Source organism: Carassius auratus, chromosome 13, assembly GCF_003368295.1.
Source record: "Carassius auratus strain Wakin chromosome 13, ASM336829v1, whole genome shotgun sequence".
Taxonomy (NCBI): Eukaryota; Metazoa; Chordata; class Actinopteri; order Cypriniformes; family Cyprinidae; genus Carassius; species Carassius auratus.
Window position 1 is genome coordinate 16298442 of NC_039255.1, and position 17943 is coordinate 16316384.

General features: G+C 38.9%; 1 protein-coding gene and 1 pseudogene across 1 annotated transcript; both read right to left on the minus strand.

Moving 5' to 3' along the window:
• Nucleotides 1–16862, minus strand: LOC113112857 (E3 ubiquitin/ISG15 ligase TRIM25-like; annotated as a pseudogene).
• Nucleotides 13158–16482, minus strand: LOC113112872 (E3 ubiquitin/ISG15 ligase TRIM25-like). The gene is made up of 6 exons (XM_026278790.1): nucleotides 15901–16482; nucleotides 15639–15734; nucleotides 14518–14751; nucleotides 14253–14406; nucleotides 14098–14157; nucleotides 13158–13885 (listed from the first exon to the last, which is right to left on the minus strand). The coding sequence occupies exons 1-6, from the start codon at nucleotides 16456–16458 to the stop codon at nucleotides 13338–13340; spliced, it is 1650 nt and encodes a 549-aa protein (XP_026134575.1). The 5' UTR covers nucleotides 16459–16482; the 3' UTR covers nucleotides 13158–13337.
• Nucleotides 16863–17943: the final 1081 nt, after the last annotated feature.

The following is a 17943-nucleotide window of genomic DNA, read 5'->3' on the forward strand; positions in this document are numbered from 1 at the left end:
TCAAACATACAGACTTTAATACTATCAAAGGAAACAGGAAACATGTAGCAAAGGTAGACATGAACGATTCCAGACAAGGGAGAACAGAACGGGTTCGGACTAAATAGGGCAGATAACGAGGGGCAGACAGCTAAGGGAGGGTAACTAATAATGAGAAACACCTGAACTAATAGAAATAAATGAGGACAGGAACAGGAATAACCAAATAAGGACAGACAGGAACTACATGGAAGAACTAGTACATGGACTACATGGAACAAAGAAACACAAAACAGGTCATCAATATATATAAACAATAGAAACAGAAATAAGGTATTAAGCAAAAACTTACGCAATACCTCTGTCTCCACTCACTAATGGCTTCTCAATCAAAGGGTCTCTAAATATAACAGAAACCAAATATGCACACTGATTTTTATATGAGAATAATTACCCTTTAAACAGCATGTTTTTTAATAATTTATTTTTGATCAGTCTATTACTGGTCAATGTGAACTTTCACATGTTGTATTATCTTGATAATTGAACAATCTCCAACCCCAAAAGCAAGGTAGAGGGGTTCAGTGAATGTGGTCTTGACTCTGTGTAGGAGAGTCATTGTGTCAGAGACGCTGTAGAAGCACAGAGTTCCTGCTCTCTGATCCAGATACACTCCTATTCTAGAGGCAGCAGGGACACTGACCTTTGCTTTATCATGTGTGAAACCAAAACTCTGTTTATAATAGCCCAAACGCCAGGATGTTTTGTTGAAGCCAAGTTTACAGTCATCACTTTTTCCTTTACGTCCAATTCCTTTGTAACAAACTGCTACAGCCCAGTCGTTCCCACAGCACTCAACCTCCCAGTAACAGCGACCGCACAAACCCTCTCTACAGAGGACATTACAATATTCATCAAATCGCTCTGGGTGATCAGGATATTGCTGGACTACATTTGAACATGTTATTTTCCTGTTGTCTTCTGACAAGATGATATTTTTGTGTGCAGTGTTTGGATCCAGGTGAAGCTGACAGAAATCTGAGGAGGAGAAATGCACATAATAACAAATATTGAACAAAATACACTTTGGTTCCAAAATTTTCAGATTGTAACAGATCACTGATACTTATTATTTAATGAGTGTTTGTCTAGAAGAAACTGAAGTTCAACTTACACTGCAAAAAATCATTTTGAATCTTCGGTTCTGGAAGCTTTGCAACATGGACATTTGACACTTAAGAGACAAAAAAGCAAACATAATTAATTTAAAGTTTTAATCCTGTTCAGTAAATAACAATACAAATATATCAGAATATTCAGACCTTCTCGAGATATTTTGGCTGTTTGTTGTTGACAGACGTCTTCCAAAACCTCTCTGAATGCTGAGATTGAAATGTCTTTAAAAGACAGATGAGTGTGTTGAGTGCAGCTGGGAACGTCTTCATATGAGGGTAAGACACACACAGACGGACAGCTCTGAAATCACAATAATAATTAAAAACTTACTTTGTGGCACATAAGTGACTGTTTCCACTAAATAAAAGAAATAGAAAAAGCACAGAACAATGATTGGTGAGCCCCCTGTTATATCCTGCATGATTATTAAAGGACTTTCATCACCTTCAGACAGTGGTATCTGATCGTCAGTAATCAGAAGTTTCTCAATCTCTTCTTGTGTTTTTCTGAGTTCTGTCAGGTCTTGATCCAGATGTTTGTGAAGTTTCTCTGCTCGATCTATCTCAGTCTTCTCCTGATCTCTGATCTGATCTTTAATCTCAGAGCGTTTCTTCTCCAGAGAGCAGATGAGCTCAGTGAAGACCTTCTCAATGTCCTCCACGGCCTCTTGTGCTGAACTCTGTTGGACAGAAACAACAGCCTAAATATTGTATTTATGTGACCAAGTTCAATAACTTTGTCATAATACTTTTCCAAATCAAAAGAGTCAACTGAACGAGCAAAATCAAAATGTCACCAGTTTATTATACCTCTCTTTTATTATTATTTTGCTTTTTTTTACATGCATCTTTTGATACTCACTTTTAAAGACTTCATAGCTTCACTGAGTTCCTGCTGACCTCTCTCTCGTTCCTCAATCTGCTTTTGACATGGCACCTTTATCTCCTTTAACTTGTCCTGAGGATGTTAATGTACAAAATTAATATAGTTACATCTTGCCAATCTCATTTTGTGATCATTAAATATAAAATAAAATATACGTCATAATAAGGTAAAAGGAAGAAGTAGAATAGGTACTGATATAGGACTAATAAGCATTCATTACCTTTTTACCAGTCCATTCTGAATTCAGAGATACAACATTGTGGTTTTTATGATTGTCAGTCACACACAAACAACAAATGCACTGATGGTCATCCTGACAGTAAATCTCCAGAGGTTTCCCATGACTGAGGCAGATGTTCTCCTGAATGTTTCTGGAGGCTGGGACTAGTTTGTGCTTCATAAACGCAGGAGATTGATAGTGAGGCTGCAGGTGAGTTTGACAGAAGGAGGCCAAGCACTGCAGACAGGACTTTACAGCTCTGCTCTTCTCTGTAGTGCAAACATCACACTCCACAGCAGCCATTTGTAGAGACGTCTTCTGCTGCGTCTCCATCATCTCCGCTATCAGAGTGTCCTTCTTCAGTAGAGGTCTCTGACTGAAGTTCTCTTTGCATTGGGGACAGCAGTACGGCGGCTCCTGCTCCTTCTGGCCCCAGCAGTCAGTAATGCAGCTCATACAGTAACTGTGTCCACAGGGAATCGTCACCGGCTCCTTCAGCCGATCCAAACAGACTGAACAGATGAACTGATCCTCATACTGACTCGCTGCAGACTCAGACATTTCTCTGCAGATAGTTTATAGAGCTCTGATAGAAACTGCTCTGCCGGAAGTAAATCAATATAAATCCACATGTAAATCATGAATGAAAGAGCATGTCTATAAATCTACAAATTGCTTATCATTTTGTGTATTATAAAATAATAATCCTAAAGGCTTTACCTGTAACCAAGCGAATAAACATATGACTTAAAGATCAACACAAAATTATTAAAGGCATAATTGCTCTTTTCAATGCAAGCAAAGAGACATGGGTCAAACTATTATTTAAGGTTTAAGATGTTCTTACATGTTTTTATAGAATATCTCTATTCAAAGAGATATTTCTCCACACTAATAATCAGAGCAGTCAAATATTGTCTATTAACAGACAGAAAATCTTTCTTTGTATTATTTGCTGCTAACAAACTTTGAATGTATTTACATGATCGCTAGAATTTTTACACAAATTACACATTGCATTATTAATTGTATATTTAAAGAAACAATGCTATGTACTGACAGTAAATAAAGATGATTTAAACGTGTGCCTCTTTTTAAAAGTTTTACAGCTGTTTCTTATCTTTCTGCAAACACCATCAGATAGTTATTAAAAAGCAAAAATCTGTAAAAATCAACTTAGTTATCTAAATTGTAAAGAAATTAAATGTACAGAAAGTATAGTTCCTGTTAGCAGATATAAATACAAGAAAACAAAATCTGAATTCAATACATGTAATTAGCATAATTCATGTTGTCAAGATCATTAGCTGGAGTGCCCATGAACTTCAGTAGAGGGCACTCCACTCAGGACCATTCCACCCATCCAACCACCAAATGTCACCATATCATCACTTGGACACTAGCACCTCTCATACTGTTGCACCACATCCAAACTACATCTCCCGTGAGTCACTGCACCACTATCACCTTGCCACACCTGCACCTCATTCATCAGCTAATCTCCTTGCCACACCTGCACCTCATTTACACACACATACAGTATAAGCAGCACACTCACTCCACCACATTGCTAAGTCTTGTTAAGCCTGTCTGGCATTTCCGAGTGTTTTCTCCTGTGTTTTGTTCTTCCTGTGTCTGAGCTTGGATTGTTTATTTTGACTCTGACTCTCTGCTGCCTGCCCCGATCTCTGCTTGTCTCTGTTTTCGATTCTGGTTACCCCTGACATACCTGACACCATTCCTGATTTCTGCCTGTCCGACCATTCTCTAAATAAATTCTACATTTGGATCCGAACGCCTCTGACTCTCTTCATAACAGAAGACATCGCCACACCAGGATCCAGCAGCCCAATATCCCCTCATCACCGAGGTATCAGTTCAGTATCCATATCAGCCTCTTACCAATCCAGCCTAACCATGGATCCAGTCAACCAGCTGTTAAATCTACGACAAGGAGATCAATCGATTGAGGAGTATGTTCAGCAGTTCTGTGAGCTAGTATATCAGGTTCCTCTAAATGATGAAGCTTTGTTTAACGACTTGTTTCGTTTTGGACTCAGTGAGTTAATTAAATCATGGTTACCTGGAATGGCCATCTAAGGGATATCATAGAATATGCTCTTTTGTTGTGTGGCTCTTCGTTCACTGTGGGTGAGGCGGAGGACAGCATTGAAGCCCCAAAATCTCTCCAAGTCTAGTCAGGTCCCCGTCGATCAGGTCCCTGTCGATTTCCCAGAGTCTAGTCAGGTCACCGCTGACCGTCCAGAGTCAGGTCAAGTTACCTCTAACACCCAAAAGTCAAGTGAAACAATAGTTAAACTTCAGGAACTAAGTCAAATCACCGTTGATCTTCATGAACCTAGTCAAATCACCACGGATCTACCAGAGCCTCGTCACGTCTCAGCTGGATCCCAGAGCCTCGTCACGTTTCAGCCGAACTCCCAGTACCTTGTCACATCTCAGCTGAACTTCCAGAGCTCTCGTCCTATCCTGTCACGACCATGAAGGCCGTCTCTGAGCTCTCATTCGTTCCGGTCATGGCTATGGAGGCCATCCACCAATTCTCTGTCTGTCCTGTTACAGCCACGGAGGTCCTCCTTGAACTCCACCGCCTGCCCTGTCATGGCCACGGAGGCCAGCTACCATCTCAACACGGCCACGGAGGCCGCTATTAACCTGTTTATGTTCTCTGTTTCAGTTCCACCTGACCAGACTTGTTCTCCTGTGCCATCGACTCCACTGTGGTGGTCCTCTGCTCCGCCCTGGTGGGCTTCTGTCCCGTCTTCTCGGCTGTGGTGGTCCTCTGTTCCGCCCTGGTGGGCTTCTGTCCCATCTTCTCAGCTGTGGTGGTCCTCTGCTCCACCCTGTTGGGGCTTCTGTCCAGTTTTTCTCGGCTCTGGTGGTCCTCTGCTCCACCCTGGTGGGCTTCTGTCCAGTCTTTTTGGCTGTGGTGGTCCTCTGCTCCACCCTGGTGGGCTTCTGTCCCGTTTTCTTGGCTGAGGTGGTCCTCTTCTCTGCCTTGGTGGGCTCCAGCTCCACCTGCCCATCTCTGGTGGGCTCCCACGCCACCTGCTCTGCCTTGGCGGGCCCCTGTTCCCGAGTTAAGCCCACGGCTGGCCCCTGTTCCCGAGTTAAGCCCTGTTCCCGAGATAAGCCCACGGCGGGCCCCTGTTCCCGAGTTAAGCCCTGTTCCCGAGTTAAGCCCACGACAGGCCCCTGTTCCCGAGTTAAGCCCATGGCAGGCCCCTGTTTCCGTTGTCAGGCCCAGGAAGGGCCCCTGTTTCCCATGTCAGGTCCAGGAAAGGCTCCTGATCTCCATGTTAGGCCCAGGAAGGGCTCCAGTTCCACCTGCTCTGCCCCGGTCCCCGGCCACTGCACTTCCACATTGAGCTGGCCCTTCGTCCCTCTCCCTGTTCCGCCTCCACTCAACCGCCCTCCTAGATTGTTTTGAGCGCCTGGATGCCGCTCATTTTGGGGAGGGGGCGGGGGGGGGGGCAATGTCACGATCATTAGCTGGAGTGCCCATGAACTTCAGTAGAGGGCACTCCACTCAGGACCATTCCACCCATCAACCACCAAATGTCACCGTATCATCACTTGGACACTAGCACCTCTCATACTGTTGCAACACACCCAAACTACATCTCCCATGAGTCACTGCATCACTATCACCTTGTCACACCTGCACCTCATTCATCAGCTAATCTCCTTGCCACACCTGCACCTCATTTACACACACATATAAGCAGCACACTCACTCCACCACATTGCAAAGTCTTGTTTAGCCTGTATAGCATTTCCGAGCGTTTTCTCCTGTGTTTGGCTCTTCCCGTGTCTGATCTTGGATTGTTTATTTTGACTCTGATTCTCTGCTGCCTGCCCTGATCTCAGCTTGTTTCTGTTTTTGATTCTGGATACCCCTGACATACCTGACGCCATTCCTGATTTCTGCCTGTCTGACCATTCTCTAAATTCTGCATTTGGATCCGAACGCCTCTGACTCTCTTCATAACACATGTAATATGACTTAAAACCTATTATTTTGTCAACACTGTGAGCTGTTTGCAGGTTCTTCTGGCAATTCGCTTCTAAACTAATGAATTTAGTCATGAATTATTAAGTATAGAAACCTTGCTGAAGATGAACTACTGAAGATGAATATGCCAAGATCATGGAATACAAAAAAGTCCATGTAACATGAGCTATAGATATTTTTTTTTTTATGCAATATATATCTTGATAGTATCTAAAGTATATTCATTGTTGGTGTTTAAGAAATTGTATGCCTTTTGTTCAGCCAAACTATTAATTACATTGAACATATTTATTGCTGGCTTGTCTGAGTTTTCCTCTGCTCCATTATCCTGACAGATGAACATTTTCCAGCAAAAAAAAAGCAGGGTATAGGGGTTCAGTGATCAGGGATTATTATTGCTTTTATAAAACAGTTAACATGCATTCAAGAAGCATCATTAAGCATTTGGCTATAACTCAATGAACATAAAGTACCATAGGCTACCTGAAAAAAAAAAAAAAAAAAACTTTTAAATAGGCTTATATTTCTTCTGCACTTCAGAAACTATGGGCTTCCACCCACACAAGCACACACATCAATCGTTTCCTTGAAAAGATATGAAATTTTCTTTCTTTTTTTTTTCCTTTTCTTTTTTTATATATAAAGGTGAATAACGCAGACATAACCATAGCAGAGGTGTAACTCCTATGGTCACTCATTCATATTAATTACAATATTCAATAAATATGCTAAATAAAGTTACTTATACATGGAACCGTTCTTAAGTATGTTGATAGTTCTTATTAATAAGGGGTTTCCAATAATACACAGATCTGTTTGATGAAGCTACTTAAAAATCCTATGACATTTAACAGGTTTCCAATAATACACAGATCTGTTTGGTGACATTAAGAACAGAATCTAGCCATTTAAAAAATTCTTAATTGTGACTGCAACCAAAATCTTGTGCAACGGAATACACATTTATTACATAATATTTTATCAAACATTTGTTCATCAAATCTTATTTTCAGAATTTTAAAATCTGTGTTTTGTTTTTGTTGTTTTTGTTTGTCCACTGGAATAATTTATGTATTAGGTTAATCTTATTCCTTAAAATAACAGTGATTTATACGGAGAGGTACATGAGACAATCTTAAAAGATTCTTAACTAGGCAGAATGTCTCAAAATTATAGGCTACCTACTGCAAAGAGTTGGTAATCAGTGTTATAATAGCAGAGAAATAGGCTAACTCAATGCAATTTCTTTCAATACAGGTACATAAATAAAGCCATTATCTATGGATTTCATAAAGTTCTTACCTGTTCTGAAAGTCACCACGTCAGATACTCACTCCTCTACAGTTTTACTGTAAATAATGTGGACCGGTAGACAAGAGTTTTTATCAATGGGTGTAACAGGGAGGTTTCGTTTCTTTAGAATCCACAAAAATGCATACACTTCTCGCTTTCAGTGTTGAAACACAAAGTGAGATTGAAAGAAAAGGAAAGAACTGGAGTTAAAAATCGGATTCAGAAATAGAAACATAATAACATTAAAGAAAATGTATAATTTGTGTCACTTACCTTAAAAAATTTTTTTCAGGTTTATGTCATCTCTTTTAAAATAAATCAGATTTAGCACAACCACACATCAACAACAGATGAAGAAAACAAAAACTCTATTTAAGTTTTTGTGTTTTATTATGAAGTAAACAACTTGTTAAGACCAGATCACAGCTATATTTACCCATTTGCCAATATGAATTGAACAGCATATGAACAGTATATTTTAACTGGCCCATTCAGTTTTCTGGAGGCCCACAATAAAAATCCTGTGATATAGTGATATATAGTCACTATTGTGAGATATAGGCCTTAAGTCAGAATTGCTAGATATAAAGACAAAATTGCAAGATAAAAACTAGCAATTCTGAGTTTATAAAAATCCTGGCGCTGCTAGTGCTTTACATGTATTATTCTGAAATCATAAATTAATCTTGCAAAATAAGAAAAGTTGCCTTTTTATAGTGGATTAGTTTTAAAGTGATGTTTCTGAAAATAAATATAACAATATGGTGTTTTTGTGTTCGTGTGCACACACAAGAACAATTTCAATCTTATTTTTCATGCATACAAATCTATCTAAAGGTTGTCTGTAGGATTCAGTTTTCATATGAAGCATTGCTTTTATTGTTTTATTCTCTTTTCTCACCCATTTACTCACTTTAAAATATTTCACAGCTTCACTGAGATCTTGCTGACCTCTCTCTCTCTCCTGGATCAGCTTTTGACACGCCACGTTTATCTCCTTTAACTCTTCCTGAGGATGTTAACACACAAAATCATTAAATAACAAGAGTAGAAATACGCACATTGCCAATCTTGTAATTGTTAAATATCAAGTAAGATGCTGTGTCTACTATAATCCCTAATTTTGTAATAATTAATTCAACTTTATCAGCTCAGGGAGAAAAAGATAACTACCTGAAAATAGCATTCATTAAAAGAACTGTCTTTCGAAGTTGTAAATAAAAATTAGCTTTTGGAATGTGTTTTACAAGAAAATAGTATTTATAACTTTATAGCTCATATTTTTTCTCGTCAACATGTAGCTAAAGTCGCAATAGCAATAGCCTTTTGTTACTCATAGCCCTTAGGCTGATGATACATGGGGCAAATTTTTTAGCAATGTTACTTGGGCACTTGAGAATGGGTAACAAATGTATACCTTTAGATTGGTCGTGGGGCCTGTCTCAACTAGTTTCTCATTAACAGCATCATGCCCAAAGTTGCTCAGCAACATTGCTCAAAAAGTTGCCCTGTGTATCATCAGCTTTATTATGAAAGCCCGTTTCCGCCATAGAATAAAAAAAAAGCTTTAAAGAGTTATAAAGTCAGAATTGTGAGATATATAGTCACTATTGCGAGATATAGGCATTCAATTAGAATTGCTAAATATAAAGACAAAATTGCAAGATAAAAACTAGCAAATCTGAGTTTATATCTCACAATTCTGACTTAAAGGGGGGGTGAAATGCTATTTCATGCATACTGAGTTTTTTACACTGTCAAAGAGTTGGATTCCCATGCTAAACATGGGCAAAGTTTCAAAAATTAAGTTGTACGTTTGAAGGAGTATTTCTGTTCCAAAAATACTCCTTCCGGTTTGTCACAAGTTTTTTTCGAGTATGGCTCTGTGTGACGTTAGATGGAGCGGAATTTCCTTATAGGGGTCCTGAGGCACTTCTGCTGGAAGAGCGCGCGCTCCCGTAGAGAAGAGCAATGAGAGGCTGAGCACAGACATTCACTGACCAGAGCGAGAGCGTCGCGAAATGTCACAAAAGGAGTGTGTTTTTGGTTGCCAGGGCAAGACAACCCTGCACAAATTACCAAAAGAGAAACAGCATTAAGGGACCAGTGGATGGAGTTTATTTTTACAGAGCATCAACGGAGTTGTGCAAGTGTTTTTGTTTGTTCCCCTGCATTTCTTATTTCTTAAGGATAATGCAGTCCCAACGAAAAAGGGTCACGATCGTGTGTTGGAACCGCATGCGGTGAGTAAAACTGCTTCAAATATCTCTGTGTTGTTAACTTAGCTATCGGCGCGTAAGCACATCAAGTAAACAACATGCGATGTTGTCATCAAACTGCACTTTCCACATGTACAGCTTAAAAAAAAAAAGATGACAAAGTGGAGCTTAGTCATTTTCCAAAACCGCTAAGCAAATATATACAGTTTCAGTACGTTACATACCACATAGAGACTGATTGCTGATGCTGCTCTTGTTCAATTTCAGCCTCTGGATCTGATTCTGGATCATAAATATACGCTGAATCTGACTGTTAGCCATGGTTTGTTTTGGTTGGTTTTGTCCTCACGGTGTCACAGCTTCCAGACGCGCTCAACACAAAATCCTACTGGCGCTCATGATTCTTTAGCTCCGCCCACACGTCACGCCTCCACCCACTCGTGTTTTTCCGGGAAAAATTGGTACAGACTATCTTTCTCTTATGAATATAATAAAACTAAAGACTTTTTGGAGTTATGAAAGATGCAGTACTACTCTATAGGTACTCAAGATTAACAGGATATTGAGTGAAAACGAGCATTTCACCCCCCCTTTAAGAAACAATTGTTGATTTAAGACCGGGACACACCAAGTCGAATGTCTGGCTAGTTTGTTTGGTGTGTTCCACTCATCGAATGAGTCAGTGCCTGAGAATTAAAGCAAAAGTGATGAAAACAAGCACGTAAATGAAGGCAGTACAGACAGAAGGCTGTTTAAATGTACTATTATTTGAAATGATAGGTGGTGGCGAGGACTAATTATCCTCTAAAACCATCAGGAATCTCCATCCAACCCAAATTATGCACATCCTTCTTTGTTTTTTTTAGATGCATTTATTTTCACATATGATCATCTACTGAATATTAATGTCATAATGAAAAGTGACAACAGAGCAGGTCACACCAAACCTACTGTAAACAAAACAATCAAACGCTGATAATACACAGATCTGTTTGTTGAAGCTACTTAAAATCCTATGACATTTAACAGGTTTCAATAATACACAGATCTGTTTGGTGACATTAAGAACATAAACTAGCCATTTAAAAAATTGTTCATTGTGACTGCAGCTAAAATCTTGTGCAACGGAATACATGTTACATAATAATATTTTTTCAAACACTTGTTCATCAAATCTTATTTTCAGAATTTTAAAATCTGTGTTTTGTTTTTGTTGTTTGTCCACTGGAATAATTTATGTATTAGGTAAATCTTATTCCTTAAAATAACAGTGATTTATACGGAGAGGCACATGAGTCAATCTAAAAAAAAGCTTACTGTAACTAGGCAGAATGTCTCAAAATTATAGGCTACCTACTGCAAGGATTTGGTATCAGTCTTATAATAGCAGAGAAATTGTAACGAGGAGTCAGAGGCGTTCGGATCCACGTGCAGAATTTTATTAAGAGAATGGTCATACAGGCCCATCAGAAACAGCACCAGGTATGTTAGGGATATCCAGAATCATTAACGGTAACAAGCTGAGATCAGGGCAGGCAGCAGAGAATCAGAGTCTGTTTAAACAATCCAAGATAATACACGGGAAGAACAAACACTAGGAAAACCGCTCAGAAATGTCAGACAGGCTAAACAAGACTTCACAGTGAGTGAGAGTGATTGTGCTGCTTATATGTGTGTGTAAATGAGGTGCAGGTGTGGCAAGGTAATTGTCTGATGAATGAGGTGCAGGTGTGGCAAGGTGATAGTGACGCAGAGGCTCATGGGAGATGTAGTTTGGGTGTGGTGCAACAGATGAGAGGAGCTAGTGTCCAAGTGATGATATGGTGCCATCTGTTGGTGATGGGTGGAATGGTCCTGAGTGGAGTGCCCTCCACTTAAGTTCAAGGGCACTCCAGCTAATGATTGTGACAGAAATAGGCTAACTCAGTGCAATTTCTTTCAATACAGGTACATAAATAAAGTCATTATCTATGAATTTCATAAAGTTCTTACCTGTACTGAAAGTCACCAAGTCAGATATTCACTCCTCTACAGTTTTACTGTAAATAATGTGGACCAGTAGACAATGGGTGTAACAGGGTGGTTTTGTTTCTCTAGAATCCACAAAAATCTCTGAAGCACAAAGTGAGATTGAAAAAAAAGGAAAGAACTGGAGTAAATAAACTGACTCAGAAATAGAAAAATAATTATAACGAAAATGTATAATTTAAGTGTCACTTACCTTAAAAAAAATTACCTTTCAGGTTTATGTCATCTCTTTTAAAATAAGTCAGATTTAGGACAACCACACATCAACAACAGATGAAGAAAACACAAACTTTATTTAAGTTTTTGTGTTTTAGTATTGTGAAGTAAACAAGCTAAAATAAAAGGGCCAGACTAAAATGGTCACATTAGGTTAAAATAATAGTGAATAATAAAAATGCCACAAAAAGGTTAATTCATTGTTACTTGTTAAGACCAGATATCTCATCACAGCTACATTTAACCATTTGCCAATATGGAAATAAATGTATAGTTTTAAACTTGACATGTAAATGCATGTAACTGACACATTTGTATAAACCACACATGGAATTTATATTTAAATATTTGAATAAAATAATAATAAGAAGAAGAAATATTTGTAACAACTGATGGAGTGCTGATGAATGCTGCACACACGATTTGTCAAGGTAACGGTTACTTAGTCATTCCTTTGCCAAGAGAGCTCCAAACACTTACACGAGACAGTAATGCCCTACACCCTTCAAAGTACACACTTCAGGGCTCTACCTTTACCTTTTTAGACAGAAATGTAAGTCAAATATTCACTCCTTTACAGCTTTAGCTTGACTAAAACAGTGTGAATCCTTAAGGAAAGGCTCATGTCGCAGGGAAATAGGTTTCGTTTCTCTTGAATCCACAAGAGAAAGAAAAGACCAAGAGCAGATTATAAATCTATTATTAATGTGAGGCCATGATTTTGCAGTTCTGTTGCTCTTTCCTGTATTTTGCTCAGAATCATAACATAAAACGTATTTCTTTATTTTTTATTTGCATTAACTGCTACAAACACATTTCAAGCCATCTGTGTTTACAATGATTCAATTATTGATGATTTCGTGTTGGATAAACACCACCACTGGCATCAAACTTGTAAAGTTTGAAAAGTGATGCTCTTGATCACAAGAAGAACAGATATTCATTCAGCTGCTGTCGAGAAAAACAATAATCACAGACTATCTCACATATATCAGTTTCTTGAGACAAAATATTTCATAAAACAGCCACATTTTCACTTAGATTATCTGATGATCATTAGAACCCTATGCTTTTAAACACAAATGCAATATTTAATTGTTTTATTTGTTTAAGATTACATTAATAACTAGATGAGTAAAGTTTGTGAACAAAACGTTGAGGTTGGCTTGAAGAAGATAGAAGATTTGTGTCAGTTCCAGCCAGAAGATCCCTATGTGTCAAAGAAAAATTCACCATAATTAAATATTTGGCCTGGGTAGGAATAATTTTGGACTTAACTGTATATTTATTTCTGGACTGTCTGAACCCTTCTCTGTTTAATAATCCTGACAGATGAACCCTGTGAAACCCCACATGCAGGGTAGAGGGGTTCAGTGAATGTGGTCTGGACTCTGTGTAGTAGAGTCATTGTGTCAGAGACGCTGTAGAAGCACAGAGTTCCTGCTCTCTGATCCAGATACACTCCTATTCTAGAGGAAGGGACAACAGGGATTGAAATTTGCTCATTATTATGTATGAAATTGACATTCTGCTTATAACGGGACAATCTCCAGGATGTTTTGTTGAAGCCAAGTCTACAGTCATCATGGTTTCCTTTACGTCCAATTCCTTTGTAACAAACTGCTACACCCCAAATATCCCCACTGCACTCAACCTCCCAGTAACAGCGACTGCACAAACCCTCTCTACAGAGGACATTACAATATTCATCAAATCGCTCTGGGTGATCAGGATATTGCTGGACTTCATCTGAATATGATGCTTTTTTGTTTTTTTCTGACAAGATTATATTTTTGTGTGCAGTGTTTGGATCCAGTTTCAGTTGACGGAAATCTGAAGAAAATGGGGTGACAAATAAATGTTCAAATAAATGACTGCCCACCACCCCTTGCTCAAAGTGTCACATTTTAATAACTAATTATTCAAATAGACGGATACAGTTATTTATATTTTCAGCACATAATAGAAAGAGTTCACAGACATTATAAACCATTATAATTTAACAGTTGTGTGGAAACAACGTATAAAAATAAAACTCAACTTACACTGCAAAAATTCATCTGGAGTTTTAGGTTCTGGAGACTCTGCAACATGGACGTTTGACACTAAAGATGAGGCAAGAAACAATCAAATGTTTCATTTACAAACAATTACAAACACATTTTTAGAGTAAAACAGCATTTAATAATAAAGAAATTACCGTCTCGAGATATTCTGGCTGTTTGCTGTTGACAGACGTCCTCCAAAACCTCTCTGAATGAAGAGATTGAAATGTCTTTAAAAGACAGATGAGTGTGTTGAGTGAAGCTGGGAACGTCTTCATATGAGGGTAAAACACACACAGACTGACAGCTCTGAAAGTAGAAAAATAATTTGTCCACCAATCAGATCTTTTCCAAAACATATAAAAAGCATGGCACATTGGAGTTTCATTTAATAGATTCCTAACATTTTTGCATCATCACCTTCAGACAGTGGATCTGATCATCAGTAATCAGAAGTTTCTCAATCTCTGCTTGTGTTTTTCTGAGTTCTGTCAGCTCTTGATCCAGATGTTTGTGAAGTTTCTCTGCTCGATCTATCTCAGTCTTCTCCTGATCTCTGATCTGATCTTTAATCTCAGAGCGTTTCTTCTCCAGAGAGCAGATGAGCTCAGTGAAGACCTTCTCAATGTCCTCCACGGTCTCTTGTGCTGAACTCTGTTGGAGACACAAAGATGTGATCATGGAGATCATTGTTGTGACTTAATTTAGCACAGTAGCCAATGTAAGAGTTGAACTCCAAATTGCTTTTTTGTCTCAAAGGACACTTCAGGAAGGGGAAGTCATTTGTAGAAAGGTTTGAAAGTGAACCACTGAATCGCTTCATGAAGGGCCCTTCCAGAAGACGGTTAGTGAAGGGAACATGCGATGGTCACTTCAAGGAAGTAATTTCCGTCTGTGATCATGTGATCTTTGGTTCAGAAGATCTTGTGAGGCATTTTAAAGCAAAGTTGGGGTTGATTTTCACTTGACATACAAAAATAGACTAATTAAATTTGTCTATATTTTAATGTAAAACAAAATATTTTAGTCAGTTTTAGAAATATGATTTAAGATGGTAGTGTAATCAAGTTTAGTTTACAATATTTGAATAAAATGAAAATAAGAAATATTTGAAACAACTGATGGAGTGCTAAATGCTGCATGCATGCTAAGATTTGTCAAGGTAACATTTTCTCAGTCATTCCCTCCGTCAAGAGAGCTCCAAACATTTACACGAGACAGTAATGCCCTACACCCTTCAAAGTACACACTTCAGGGCTCTACCCTTTGAAGGGAGTAGTGCATATTGATGCTCACTTTTTGGAAATTCTGTATATAATAAGCTGTTTTTGTTCTAAATAATGTAAGCAGACAGTAAACTAGTGGCTCTCAAACTCCAAAACACTATGAATTGTAAGTCACTTTTTTATAGCACTTTTAAAAAATATATTTGTAGCTTAAAGTTCATTAGTCACCATCTACCTGTATTGAATAAAACAATAAATCTACTTTTTTGTGTCAAATAAACTTTAAAACAATGAAGGAAACACAAAGAAACTTACATTAAGATGTTTAACAGCTTCTCTGAGTTCCTGCTGACCTCTCTCTCGTTCCTGGATCAGCTTCTGATGCGCCTCCTTCATCTCCTCTAATTCTTTCTGATGATGTTAGCATAAAAATTAATAAAACAACAGGTAAACATTGAAACAACACCCTGCCATTCTATTAAAGAGTGAATCAAAAATCATAAACATTTATGCGATATAATAATAATAATAGTTATTATTAAATATTTTATGCTTTTTTTATTATGGTTGATATTACCTTTTTACTAGTCCATTCTGAATCCACATACACAACACTGTGTCCTTTATGATTATCAGTACACATGCAACAAATGCACTGACGGTCATCCTGACAGTACATCTCCAGAAGTTTCCCATGACTGAGGCAGATGTTCTCCTGAATGTTTCTGGAGGCTGGGACTAGTTTGTGCTTCATAAACGCAGGAGATTGATAGTGAAGCTGCAGGTGAGTTTGACAGAAAGAGGCCAAGCACTGCAGACAGGACTTTACAGCTCTGCTCTTCTCTGTAGTGCAAACATCACACTCCACAGCAGCCGTTTGTAGAGACGTCTTCTGCAGCGTCTCCATCATCTCCGCTATCAGAGTGTTCTTCTTCAGTAGAGGTCTCTGACTGAAGCTCTCTCTACATTGGGGACAGCAGTACGGCGGCTCCTGCTCCTTCTGGCCCCAGCAGTCAGTAATGCAGCTCATACAGTAACTGTGTCCACAGGGAATCGTCACCGGCTCCTTCAGCCGATCCAAACAGACTGAACAGATGAACTGATCCTCATACTGACTCGCTGCAGACTCGGACATTTCTCTGCAGATAGTTTATAGAGCTCTGATAGAAACTGCTCTGCCAGAAGTAAATCATTAAAGAAAGAGAACATAAATCCACATGTAAATCATAAATAAATACCACGCCCAAAAATTTACAATTGCTTAAAGATTTGTGTATCGTTATAAAAGAATAATCCAAAGTTTTCACCCGTGATCAAAAGAATAAACTTATGACATCGAGATTAACATTAATGTATTTTTATTAAATATATAGACCCACGGTAGAAGGCTAATTTCATGCACTTTTTTCAAGGCAAGGAAAAAACATAGGTAAAACCATTATTAACGTTTATGTTCGTCTTTTTTAATGTTCTTACCTGTTTTTACAAAATAAAAAATCGAATATATCCCCTCCTTACAGCTTTAAATGAAAAAGAAGAGCGTGGATCCTTTAGCAGAGAACTTGGTTTCGTTTCTCTTGAAACCACACACTTCCTGGTTTGCTCAGAATTATTACAGTATCTCTCGACACCAACTGCAGTAGCCAAAGAATGCAAAAATCACTAAGAAGCGGAGCATGCAGAAACTTACCAAAATTACGAAAAATGACATTTACTCGAGTTAGGTTTTAAATAACAACTTATTGTAATCAAACATTTACCATAAAACATAACATTTACTTACCTTATCTATCACGTTACACGACAACAGTAAATTAAGATATTCTCCCGTAGTAGTACAATGTCACGAAGTAGCAGTAAAAGTCACCCCAGATGGCAAAATACACTCGGGCCAGTTCCGGTTAGATGTTCCGGTTAACCGCTCGGGCCGGACGCCTGTGCACTCACTGCCCGATTCCAGCCAGAGTCAATCGGAATGGTGTCCAATAACATACCAAAAATGTTTTTTTTTTTTTTTTTTTTTTTTTTTTTGAACCGCTACTAATCGTCCAACCAATCTGATTTAATCACATTTCATGTTGACTGGACACAACCCAGATAGCAAACATATCCGGGCCTCATCTGGGCCAACTATGGCACATCTGGCTCAGTTCTGGCAGCGGCAGACGTTATATGGGCCATCTCTGGCCCACACACATCAAGCCGGTTTTAGTTTGAGTTGTGGCATGCTGTTTATGGGCCAGATCCGGCCCGTGTGTGACAAACCGGCTTTAATTTGAGTCGTGGTTTGCTGTGTGTGGGCCAGATCTGGCCCGTGTGCGACAAACCGGCTTTAATTTGAGTCGTGGTTTGCTGTGTGTGGGCCAGATCTGGCCCGTGTGTGACAAACCGGCTTTAATTTGAGTCGTGGCTTGCTGTGTGTGGGCCAGATCTGGCCCGTGTGCGACAAACCGGCTTTAATTTGAGTCGTGGTTTGCTGTGTGTGGGCCAGATCTGGCCCGTGTGTGACAAACCGGCTTTAATTTGAGTCGTGGCTTGCTGTGTGTGGGCCAGATCTGGCCCGTGTGTGACAAACCGGCTTTAATTTGAGTCGTGGCTTGCTGTGTGTGGGCCAGATCTG

Coding starts and splice junctions, on each gene's coding strand:
- LOC113112872 (XM_026278790.1), bottom strand. CDS start 16,458: ATGTCCGAGTCTGCAGCGAGTCAGTATGAGGATCAGTTCATCTGTTCA. Junction 14,752..15,638: donor AAGCTGTTAAACATCTTAAT/GTAAGTTTCTTT, acceptor TGTCTCCAACAG/AGTTCAGCACAAGAGACCGT. Junction 14,158..14,252: donor AGCCAGAATATCTCGAGACG/GTAATTTCTTTA, acceptor CCTCATCTTTAG/TGTCAAACGTCCATGTTGCA.